Source organism: Salvelinus alpinus, chromosome 17 (assembly GCF_045679555.1).
Source record: "Salvelinus alpinus chromosome 17, SLU_Salpinus.1, whole genome shotgun sequence".
Classification (NCBI taxonomy): Eukaryota; Metazoa; Chordata; class Actinopteri; order Salmoniformes; family Salmonidae; genus Salvelinus; species Salvelinus alpinus.
The window spans coordinates 27,594,951-27,607,639 of record NC_092102.1 but is presented as its reverse complement, the minus strand read 5'-3'; the positions used below and the strand labels follow the sequence as shown (position 1 = coordinate 27,607,639).

General features: G+C 42.8%; 1 protein-coding gene across 3 annotated transcripts; it reads right to left on the bottom strand.

The window, feature by feature from the left end:
* Window positions 1-535: 535 nt before the first annotated feature.
* Window positions 536-11,500, bottom strand: LOC139542642 (bile acid receptor-like). Of its 3 annotated transcripts, XM_071348322.1 has the most exons (12): window positions 11,401-11,426; window positions 7,837-7,906; window positions 7,549-7,690; window positions 5,530-5,898; window positions 5,193-5,333; window positions 4,760-4,890; window positions 3,656-3,754; window positions 3,447-3,546; window positions 2,891-3,007; window positions 1,778-1,870; window positions 1,264-1,377; window positions 536-1,051 (listed from the first exon to the last, which is right to left on the bottom strand). In XM_071348322.1, exons 3-12 carry the CDS (start codon window positions 7,643-7,645, stop codon window positions 834-836), a joined length of 1,479 nt encoding a protein of 492 aa, XP_071204423.1. In that variant the 5' UTR covers window positions 7,646-7,690; window positions 7,837-7,906; window positions 11,401-11,426; the 3' UTR covers window positions 536-833. The 3 variants fall into 3 exon arrangements, with proteins under 3 accessions (XP_071204423.1, XP_071204425.1, XP_071204422.1); XM_071348324.1 differs by lacking the exon at window positions 7,837-7,906 and having other exon boundaries at window positions 536-1,048; window positions 11,401-11,500; XM_071348321.1 differs by lacking the exon at window positions 7,837-7,906 and having other exon boundaries at window positions 11,401-11,499.
* Window positions 11,501-12,689: the final 1,189 nt, after the last annotated feature.

The window sequence follows — 12,689 nt, the reverse complement described above, 5'->3', positions numbered from 1 at the left end:
CTATTTCTGCTTTTTGTGACTGCTATATTTCGCTGGAAAAATGGCTGTGCTTATTGTGGTTTGGTGGTGACCTAACATAATCGTTTGTAGTGCTTTCGCTGAAAAGCATATTTGAAATCGGACACTTTGGTGGGATTACCTTTAAAATGATATAAGACACATCTATGTTTGAGGAATTTTAATTATGAGATTTCTGTTGTTTGAATTTGGCGCCCTGCACTTTCACTGGCTGTTGTCATATCGATCTCGTTAGCGGGATGCAGCCATAAGAAGTTTAAAAAAATTCTGATGTGAGCCACAATTGATACCAATGATGTAATGCTGTTTTGCACTAGTCTGCCAAGCTACTACTGTCAACCCAAAACATCCTAGGTAAGTGTAAAATCATGAACATTTATATTTTAACAAACTTCCTCTTTAAACTCCAAGAGAACACTGTGTAACAGACCTACCAGAGCACTGTGTGACAGTATATGACCAGGTGGTTGATTACGCTTCACCATGAAAACAACACAAACAGGATGACTGCCAAGGGTATGATAAAATACTTTTTTAATACCTTCATCTGCGTTCTCCATATAACAAAACTCACGTTGGTTTAATACTGGTCAGTGATTCAAAATTTACAGTAGAAACCAATCACTTAGAAGAATGGTATTGATATTTTTAATTATAAACATAATAATCCTAAATGGCCAATAGTTTTACCTTAAATTGTTTGGTACAAACTTGATAAATCATTGAACATTAAGCCAAAATTTAGATTATTTAAACCATTTGTTTGTGTCTCTGTCTCTCTGTTCTATCTCTGTTCTTCGTACTCAGTGTCTGTCTCAAGGCTGACTGTCCCAGAGCTGCTGTCGGAGCAGGGTGAGGTGGTTGTGTCGTAGCGTGCGCAGCTCTGTGAGTCTCCCCAGCAGGCGAGCGAAACGCTGGGCTCCCTGAGGGCCCTGGGCTCCATACCGGGCTCCGCACACCCTGGACAGAAGCTCCATGGTCAGCTCCTGTAAGCTCTCCACACACGCCACCGCCCGCAGCAACGCTTCGTCTGCTAACAGAGCCAGATGACAGAACGACATAGAGTTGGTCGTCACTATCTGGCCAAGCTAGAGGAGATATTCAGACACTCTTGGAGGAAAATGATAAGTCAATAAAAAGTGTGTCTTTATCAACTAAATATCTTGTGTTATAGTATTTAAAATAAATTAACAAATACATTTAGCCTTTCATACAGTAATGTGTCAGGCATAGAGAGCCAGTCACCTGAGCATAGCAGTGCTGTAGCAGTGAGCAGGGCATATTCAGCCTCCGTCACCCCCAATGCAGCCATGCTGTGGAAGAAGTTGAGCACCGGTCCTAGCAAGTCCTCATTGACTCCTGCACATAGACACACTACCTGACTCAACATGGAAGGAAACAGGACAAATCCCAATTTCCCTTATTTTTCACTGTAGCTTGCTTCATTTTAATATCTTTAAAGGGATAGTTCACTATTTTGAAGTTTTAGCATATTTTCGACCCACCTGGGGTGTTGTGGTTTCATCCAAACAGTTTTTACGTTTTTTGCCTGTTATTTATCAAAGTCCAGGTTCTCGGACTAGGATTTTTAAAGCCTGTAACAATACTCGTGGAAAATAAGATAAAATGTCAAATAAACTCAAATCGATCTTATCCCTTTAACTTGAACCTCTCTTCAAATAGTACTGTAAATAAAGCTCGTAAGATGGGATACTATGGTGGTGAGTATACTGTATTTAGATAGGACAGTGTGCCTTACCTGAGTTTACAGGGCCGGTCCCACTATGAATGTTTTCCTTGGACTCTAAGGTTTTCAGCCAATGATGAGTTGAGATGTTGAAAGGTTGTAGTGCTTGTAAAATAAAATAAAACAATGAGCTCTCTGGCATAATCGGCCCGGTTCCATTTCCATCCCTAGCTCCTACCTCTTCAGTACACAGTAAATCAAGGAGAGTTGGAATCATAGTGTTCACTGGAGTTATCTTAACCCTCAACAGAGTGATTTGCTCCCTGGAGTGATAACTGGTGTTCATTTGGATGTGTACTTTTAACTTCCTTAAGAGTAACCAGAGAGAGGGATTGATATCTATGGAGGATCCACAGCCCCCTTACATTGCTTTGGAGTACAGTGCAAGAAGTGCTATATTCACTGTGTTAAAGTTTTCTACCACATTTTCAGAGTTGATTCAGCAGTGTTCATTTCCATTAACTCTCACAACTCTCATCAACTCTCAATATCTGTGTTTTCGCATGTACTTTGATTGTTATTGATCTTATGCTACACAAAGATAAATAACTTACATTTTTCTAAACTAATCTAATCCGTAAGAGGTTACTGAGATGGTTGTTCCAGTTTAGGTGATCTAGGTGTTCTCAATATACTCAGTCTTTACTCTGACAATCATTTTGAATGCAGGTTGCGGGTGATGAAAATATCAAATTGTTGGATAGCCTCGCTAGAGATCACTAGACATCACTTAGCAAGCCAGCATAACGTAATCATTTACTCAAAAGGCACACTGGGAAATATGCAAATAAGACTTTACACCCTACAGTAAAAGGTAGTGAACTGCTAGAGTAATGTACTCTGATGGAGTTGATTGTTAATTTAAAACACATAAAAGTGTGAAATGGCATGTAGTTACATTTAATCAACTCTGAGAGTTTAATGTGATTGGATATGTACTCTATTTAGTGGATATGTACAAAAAAAATCTAATCTACCCCATGACCAGGTTGGTTTTAACAAAAAATGTGGGTGGAACCATTAACCCCCAAATGGTGTTGAATGTGACTCCATGGGAGTTAAATGGAGCCAGGACAAATGAGTCAGGCACCCACAAGCCTCATGGTGGTGTGGTGGTGTCAATACCTGGGCTAGAGGCTGCTGGGTTCTGGGTGAACTGCTGAGCTGATAACAGAAACATGACTTCCACAGATGAACTAGAGAGGAGGGTGTTCTGGTCCAAGCAGTCCAGGAGCTCAAAGCCTACATGGACACCAGACACTAGATTAGTTTACACTACAGGAGGTATCAGACACAGAGTGGCCTCAGAGAGAGAAACAGGGCTGTTTTTAACTAGGCCAGTCAGTTATGAACAAATTCTTATTTACAATGATGGCCTACCTCGGCCAAACCCTAACCCAGACAACGCTGGGCAAATTGTGCACCGCCCTATGGGACTCCCAATCACTGCCAGTTGTGACACAGCCTGGAATCGAACCAGGGTCTGTAGTGATGCCTCTAGCACTGAGCTGCAGTGCCTTAGACTGTGCGCCACTCGGGAGCCCGTTTGATTTTGGTTTTGATATGAAAACATATGGTAGGTGAAAGCAACATGGTGTAAGCTTAGCAGGTATTTGCTTCCATATCACTGCAGAAACAAGAAAGGAGAGAACGCTTATGTATGAGGTGTGGCCCAACTCACCAGGTACACTCTTGGCGAACTGCAGCAGCCTCTGAGAGGGAGGGCATGCCATGTCTGTTAGTCTGTCTCCACCAACCTCTGTACAAGTCCACTCAAACACCTGCAGAAAAAAACTGCCTGAATAAGCTCTCAATGAGATTAGTAGAAAAATGACAACATATCTTTAAAATCTCAATCCATAAGAATTACTATTCTTATCAGCGACCCACCCTATAGTGTGTAGTGTCCTGCGCACTGTACTGCCGATGAGCCTCCACCATCCTGTCCAGCACATGCTTCTGTTCTACTGACAAATTTGCAGACACTACCTGTTACAGGAAAAAAATTATTACGAACAGATCATTTGATGGCTGAGTGAAATTACCCCACTGGTCACAGACGTCAGTTCAACGTCTAGTTTTGATTTACATTTGGATGAGTTGAAAAAAAAATATGTCACCATGTCATTGGATTTAGGAAATTCCCTTACGTTGAGGACTTTTTGCAAATCCAATCTGGGGCGTATACATTATGCCGAGTCTGTTGCAAAACGTTTCTTAATAACCTTTCAGTGATACCCATCCCGGATCCGGGAGCATCCTCATCAAAAAAGCTGACTAGCATAGCCTAGCCTAACGGGACAGGGTTTTAAACAGAAGCAAAAGGAACGAAACGGGGAGGGACCTACCTGAATTTGTCTAATATAAACTCTTGTTTTGCTCTATTGGCTTCCGTTGTGTTCTTAAACGGTAAACTGTTTCCGTAATAAAAATGCCCCAGTTTTCCACGCTGATTTATCGTCATCACATTGAATGTTTTGGTTGAAATTAAGTGGAAACAACGTTGATTCAACCATTGTTTGTCCAGTGGGACCATTCTGACACAGACTTGGAATATAAGCAGGGTCGTATTACAGGGCACCCCAATAAGAAATCAGTCAAAAGTGTTACAGGCTACTGGTCCAGCCTACTATTAAGAGGCCATTCCAAAGACCTATGCAATGTTTAATTTTTTTAAATCTGGGACATCCCCCTGATAGTCCCAGAACTTAAACAGGAAATCTAAGAAAGTGATCTGGGAGAGGGCCACCTATGAACAAAAGTAAGGAACAGATCTGTGGTTCTCCATTGATACAATCCATCTGACAAGATGATCATCCAAGGGTCTGTAATTATCTAGACCCTTGGATATTTGATCTTGGGGTATCTTGCAAAAAGCGTCAAGCTACAATGTCCTTGCCATTCAGAATATCCAAGAAAGTTAACACAATAGCGAAAGGTCAGAAAACTAGATGAGAAGGTTTGAATGTAGGAGGAAAGGAGAAAGTGATGTACCTGTCCTGGTAGCTTGCTGGTGGAGCTGACTCTCCTGCTCCCCATGTTCTCCTCCTCCTCAGGCCCTCCTCCTCTGTGTTTGGTCCCCTTCCTCAGCCTCTTGGACTGGCACTGCACCTCCGTCAGCAGACCTGGCAACACAATTGCCTCTGTCAGACTCACATAGGCAAATATATTTTATTGACTTATTGTTTATTTACACAAGGATATTGAGATCATACACATTTTTCCAAGGGATCCCTGTACAAGGTGTTTTGGTTGTCTTAGCAATTAAATTAAGTCCGCCTGGCTATAAATTGGAGATATGAAGATTCAAGATTCAAGATCTTATTGTTAGCTTACTCTGCCTCTCTTCAAATTATTGACATTGCTTTCAGCTAAATACAGTTTCAAATATCCCTACAGCCTTTTTGATATGGTATGTTCCCCTCACATTCAGCCAGCATGCCCACAGCACGACATTTCTGCAGGCGGCAGTCCTGGCACTTTCTCCGCATGTACATGTCCATCTCACAGCCTCCGCCACTTTTACACCGGTACACTGCTTTCTTCGTCACACTCCTTCGGAAGAAACCTGAAACACAGGAGTATAACCACCTCTTGTTGGGGTCCATTTCAATTAAAGTTAATCCAGATAAAGACGTTTTTTTTAATTTAAATTCAAACCCCATATTCAGACAGATACCGGAAGTGACGGGCTCTGTGATAAACTTTCAGGTTGACCCCCCAAATGTTGTTGTAAACTTTGACGAAAACACTGCCTCCCCTACCTTTGCAGCCTTCACAGGTGAGGGCGTTGTAGTGGTAGCCAGAGGCTTTGTCCCCACACACCACACACAGCTCATCCTGGCCCCTCACCCTTCCTCCCGGACCCAGCCTGGTCCTCTTGACCAGGGACAAACCTCCCCCACCTCGCCCCTTCCCCAGGCTTCCACACTGGGGCTCTGGGCTGGGCTCGCAGGGAGTGTCCAGGCAGTGGGGGCTGTAGGGGTGGGTGGAAAGTGTGTGGAAGGGCTGGGAGGACGGCGGTCCGTAGACAGAGAACTGCACATTGATGGGGCTGTACTGCTGCTGGCTGAAGGCTAGGCCCTGTAGGTCTGGCTCCTGGAAAGGGTAGCCCAAAGGGTCCCCCAGCACATCTGTGTGATGAGGAAACACAAAATAAATGGATTTGGTGCTTTGATCCTGAACCCACCGGTTAAGTTTAAGTGCCCCACAGGGACCTGGGAACGTCTAGTGGCTAGCAAAGAGGGTCCACCAGAGCCATTATCCCAGTCACACTGGTTTCAAGTCAAAGTGCATCACAAGAATGTGATCCTTGTCCACCATCTTACGGGATTCATGCATGACTTAATGTATTTTATTGGTCCTATGGGACGTAATAAAAAAAACGTCAGAGTGAGACCTTGTGAACCAGTTTGGACTGTGGAAACAGGATGCAGCTGAGAGGTTACAGGGGCATTTTACCATTTACATATTTTTATAGAGTTTTATTCAGTATTTTATTGCCGCGTAGGTTGGTGTCTGATGATGTCTTATGAGCGTAGCGGGGGGGGCCGGTGGAGCTGTGAAGCATTTAGCAAATTCAAGTCCCGTCTCCACAGAGGGAACATGTGTCACCACTGGTCACAGATCAGCCCTAAATCAGTCACTCTGATCAGAAGGATCCACTTCCATAAGCTGAGTCTCTTAGCGTTTTATTAGTTCAGATAACAACTGAAATAATGAGAGGTTATTTCTTTTAAGCACAAAAAAATGGAATGATTAATGTCCATCCTTTCTCAAAATGCATCAATACTACTGGATGTATAAGTTACATTGTACTCAGGTGCACATCGAGTGTCTTCATACCATATCAACCTGGATATTCATCCATAGCTATGAGCTCTTATAAGATGTCCTGACATGTACTGAACACCACAGTGACCTCTAGATTCCAACCTATGATCCTTCCTTTCTGAACAACAACACTCACCCTATCCTCAGCCACAACCCGCCTCACCCCTTCTCTTCTAGAACCTTGACTCTCTCTATTTTTCCTCCCCTCTATCCTTCTCTCTCTCTTTCTCTCCATCACCACTTTCCTCACTCATCCCGTCTTTCCTCTACGTCTCACAGATGTTTCCTGTCCTGGCGAGGATGGAGGCCAGTACTGAGTTCGTGCTTGCGTGACAACGCTGTGGTGAGCTCTGTTTGTAAACCGTTTCAGCACTATGTAAACACCCAGGCCTCCCTCCCTCTGTCCCACACACACTAACGCTACCCCCCATTATGTAGCCATATCATATCCACCCCTCAGCCAGGAGAGGAGAGGACCACAATGTGAAGAAGCCACATAGTGAGGTCACAACACTCCACTGCAACCATTATAAATAGGCCCTAGTTCCAATGCAAATTCTTTGTTAGCTAACATCCTGTGTACTGGAAATGTGGCAGGCTATCCTGTAAGTATTTTTCCATTCAGATTTATTTAATAAAAACAGTTGTTTCTAAATGTATAAGGTTACGCCCACACTTTATGTATTCTTGCAAGTCTCCCCCTCTAATCTACTGTCCTACGGCACTACAAATGATAACAGAAAAGCAACACACAAACTAAAGCAGAACAAAGGAAGCATAAACATATAATATAAATGAAATATAAATGTATAATCATGACATTTTGATTTGATTAGGTTATCACCATACAATTACAGAGTATGTATCAGGATACATTGTGTTTGGATCAGCACACCATCAAATCGGACTAGATTGCTTTAGTATAATTCCAGATAAAAAGAGTCCCTCACCGTAGTACTGCAGAGGCTCGGTGATGCCATATCCATCAGAGGCAGAGAGGTAACCACCGGCAGACATGGTTATCTCCGACTCACTCCACTCTCTCATCTGGACAGCTGATCCACAGTCAGTCTCTGGGAACACCCGCTTAATCTATCAACACACATACGGGGAACCACACATCTGAGGAATCTGCAACTCTCCAAACATTTCTTTATATCAATGCTTGACGACAGGTCTCCTCAGTCTCCTAGCTGTGATATCATTGCCTATTTTAAGCTACCCTCTGAGATGCAAACCTAAAGGTTACTGTTGTCCACAGTGAAGGCGGCCAGCTGAAGTCTGTGGCAGTGCGATGGATCTCTGCTCCTTTGGGAGGCATCAGGGGGAGACGAGGGACAGAGAGGAGAGTGTGAGAAGAAGAGAGAGATTGGACTCATGTCCAAACAGCTGTCCTGGCTTGGAGTTCAGAGGAAAGAGAGAGGTCCTGTCGTATGGGGGCCTGTCCCTGGTGGGGAGCTTAGGTTTGGCATGGGTGGATGGATCCCACCCCACCGCGGACCAGGAGTTCACAGAGTGGGATCAATGAGTTAGCTGGAGCTGGCAACTCACCGCAATCTTGTCTCTGTACCAACATAACTGGACATGACCAGTGGTCAATCTTTATAATATTTATTATATTTTCCATAAACATCTTGATACCTTTAATACTCTTCCCCATCTACACTATATACTATTAGTATGCTGTAGTTACTCTTCCTGGGTAAGTAGTGTGTGTGTGGGTGTGCATGCACGGCCATATGCATGCTTGTTGTACGAGTGTGCATGTGAACACAATAGTGTGTATGTGTTCATGTGAATGACTGAGTGTGTTGTGTATATGTCTGAGAGTAAATGTACTGGGATATGTGTGTACATGTGTATGTATGTGTGTTGTAAGAGTGTGTGTGAAAGCTCATCTTTGAGGCCCCCAGGGAGTGTTTACTCGGATTCTGTTTGCTCTGTTTGTATTGCAGTTAATATTTGACACTAGTCAGGTTTTGAATTTAGAGAACTCGCCCCCCCCCCCCCCCCCCCCCCAAAGTTGACTGGGTCATGTCGAGCTCTGACGAAAGAGAGAAGACCCTGGATTTGCCCTAACCTCTCCCTGATGGGGTTTGACATGTAGCATGATTCTAGCAAACTAATGGTGTCCTTCCCACCCTGACCCCATTCCTCAACTGTCTAATTACACTGGCCTGTTTGTGAACCAAGCCGACCAACGAGCAGCATTTCATTCAATTATCTACCCCACGTGCTGAGCGTCTGTGCTGAGCAAGCAGTGCAAAGGAGAAGGTACACCGTAGGTAGGATGCATTTACAGTATGCACACATGCATAACATTGAGTATTAACAGTGATAATAGTTATGGTGACTATTTAGTTATGTTTCACTAATTCATGATCGGGCATGCAGTCCTCTGTTCATCTCTAATGGGCGATTCCAAGCCAGGAAGGCCCAAAAATATTTTAAACCCTTTTAAAACCAATGCATGCCTCTTGTAAGACAGTATGATCCCTGAACCACAGATGATACAGACAACATCTTGGTGTCATTATCCTCTTTATAGTGTGCTCTAAAATATGGAGTATGTCTAGATTCTGAAATAAAATCACATTGATTTATTCATCATAAAAAATATGAATATGAATATCTCAAAGCACCCTTTTTGATTTAGCCAATTTTTTAAAACATATTGTTTGGAACAACATAGCCTTCAAACACGTCACATTTCCAGAGTGGTACTCAGCTACCTTTGAAGCAAACAAAGCAACCTCAAATTAACATTGTGTCGTCTTTGGATCCAACTAATCTCACTCCATCTGATACCTAGGCACAACTGACTAGCTAAGGTACCCGATTGAAAGAAATTCCGAATACACTATGTCATTATTACATTTGTTTGAATTTCTTGTCATTGTACAATTACATTAACAAATCCCAGGAGAGGCTTCTGTTGTCACATTCCTCTGTCATGTGTACTGTTGCATTAGTCATGTCATCACAAAGCTTTCTATCCTTATACTGTACTCTACCTCCAAGAGAGTGAGAGAGCATGATAATGGCGGGAACGCATACACTAGAGTGGATGTGGCTGCGCATTCATTCATTTCCCTCATCACAATGAGTGATGGGGACAATTTCTTGGAGTGTATACATGTGGCCATGGATCTTCTAGTGTGGCCCAGTTGTCACTGTTGGACAAAGGCCTGAGCATGTACATCCCCAAGGGAAGCGTTCTGGAGGAGGAGGGGGAGGGTAAGGGTGGGATAAACACATTACCCTTGATTCACTCAATGTTTGGACTGAAGGCTGTAAGCACACAATAAATATCTCTCTTTCTCTAAACCTCTAGTATGTCTTCCCAGCTTGGCTCTTTATCACTGCACACTGTTTGCTGGTAGCCTGACTCAGATAGCACAGTGTTTACTGATTTAAACAGGAAACTGACGCTTAGATTAGAGTGGCCTTGCAGGGAGGGCCAGGGGATGGATTTGTGGTTAAAGTCCAGTGTTAAAATAGAGGGGGGGGGGATTTACATCACATGATTTGTAAATACTTGTAAATACCCTAAATGTTACTACAGTTAATGCGAATTGACTAGACCGTTGTTGTGAAATGTGAAAAGGAACATAAATGCTTGCTTAGTACATCACATTTTCACCTCTTGAAGTTATCGCCCTAACTAGATCCAAACAGTTTATAATCTGTTTTAGAAATACATTCTAGGAACGCGAAGCGAGGCGGCCATCTCTGTCGGCACCGGAACTCTGAACATACTGAACATACTAACATAACATACACAATGAAAGTCTTTGATTTCAGCTTATCTGTTGTCGCTTTAGAACGCTTGAGCCATTTTCACTATAGGTACAACTGCAGTTTTCAGAAAATGTTTCTCTCTCAAATGGATTCCACAGAATCAAGATTTCTACGTACTGTAGATGCAAGCCTACCAACTTAATTTTCCTTATCCATTACTTGTTTGTAACAGCAGGTCTTAAAAACGTTCACAAACGAGTTAGGATACTGTTGTCATGACTAAACGGACAAAACACTGGCTCGACATTGTGGCAAAAATATTTTAAAAAGTCCAAGTGTAACCACCAAACCTCTCTAACCTATCCAATGTCAGTTCCTTAATGCGTGCATCAATAATGTGTAATTTAAAAACAAATTAAGACTTAGTTGGAGTAAATTACCCTTCCAAAGCACACTGTTAAAACTTCTTAAATCTCTCTGTAAGTCTGTAAGATAAGATGCACTATGGCACCTTGGCACTTCATCTATCAGGTAGCAGGTTACTCAGGAGAAGTAGGACAGCTAAGCCTCTTCACATCAACAAGACAACTTCACATTAACAATCAACAAGGAACATGATAGTAAAACTACGTTTTTCAAATACAAACGTAGTTTGTACACAGTCCAAATACACAGTCCAAATACACAGTCCATGTTCGCTGCTCTGGCACCCCAATGGTGGAACAAACTCCCTCACGACGCCAGGTCAGCGGAGTCAATCACCACCTTCCGGAGACACCTGAAACCCCACCTCTTTAAGGAATACCTAGGATAGGATAAAGTAATCCTTCTAACCCCCCCCCCTTAAAAGAGTTAGATGCACTATTGTAAAGTGGTTGTTCCACTGGATATCATAAGGTGAATGCACCAATTTGTAAGTCGCTCTGGATAAGAGCGTCTGCTAAATGACTTAAATGTAATAAATGTAATAGTAGAGTTTGAATAACGGATCATATTGAAATAAAATTATAAATATACTCTTCATCGAGTAAAATGTATTAAAAAGAGTGATATGAGCTCACCAGTGGTGGTCTTCTCCTCGTGTGTTGACTTCTGATAGCCTCCTGATTTTTCCTCCCCTTAAATTTGTAATGTTGACTGCAGTCCAGCCTCTGCCAAACACGCACTCGTACACACACACACACACACACAAACACACACGCACGCACACGCACACACACACACACACAAAGTACAAGAACTTTCCCTCTCAGTCAAGAGACAGTCACTCACTCATGCACATTACCTTGCTTAAGACCCAATATCAGAAACATTGTATGAGGTGGATAAGGATATTAGATACCATGGATGTCTTTCAAGAAGACAAGGGGCACTCAAAGTAGATTTTGCACAGGTATCTATGCAATATGTTAATATAATGGTCCTTTGTAGCTCAGTTGGTAGAGCATGGCACTTGTAACGGCAGGGTAGTGGGTTTGATTCCCGGGACCATTCACACGTAAAATGTGGCTTTGGATAAAAGAGTCTGCTAAATGGCGGTTAAGGTTATTATTAAACTGTGTAATGTATGCAATTATTTATAGAAAGGAGTAATGCCTGAAAAAATATATACGCACCTAGTACTATGCACTTCTACAAAGGTCACAGTAGGCAAACCTTACAATTTAGCTCAAGTGAAAGCATCACTTTCCTGAAAAAATGCACACCTTGCTTTGGCCTACTCCATGAGGTGAAATCTTAAACAGTAGTTGATACCTCCCTCAATGAATTGCCTTATGTTAAAATAGAGAGCATAGAGCGATACATATGAAGTATGCGGAGCGGAGGGGAATGTGTGTGTGATGGTGTGGGCTCTGATCCTGCAGTGAGAGAGAGCAGGCTCATTAAGACATTCCCAGTATTGTGTGTTTATAAACAGCCTCTTGTTCGTCCCAGTGATGGATGATGGCCCACTATCACTGGCTCTTCCTGCTGCCCTCTGTAAGAAGCCCTGGGACTGCCTAGGAACACAACCTCTTTGCCACTGTTTCACAACCGACTACAACTACACGCACATACACACTCCTACTCCCTCACTGTCACTGCATGAGATCAGCCCCCCACACAGTTCATCTCCTTATAGAACCCATCGTGATAGTTTTGTCCTGACCTTTCCTCCCTCGCTGTGTGGGCCCTCAATGTCACTTATATGTGTGTACGTGTGTCAGGGAGAACGTGTATGTGTGCGTGTGTGAGAGGAGGGTTTCTCAGGGTCAGAATTCCATAACTAGTTTTTTTCAATAACAGGACAGTAATAACAATAACTGCACTAATAAAGAGAAACAACATGGCTGTGTCTTCCAGGAACATT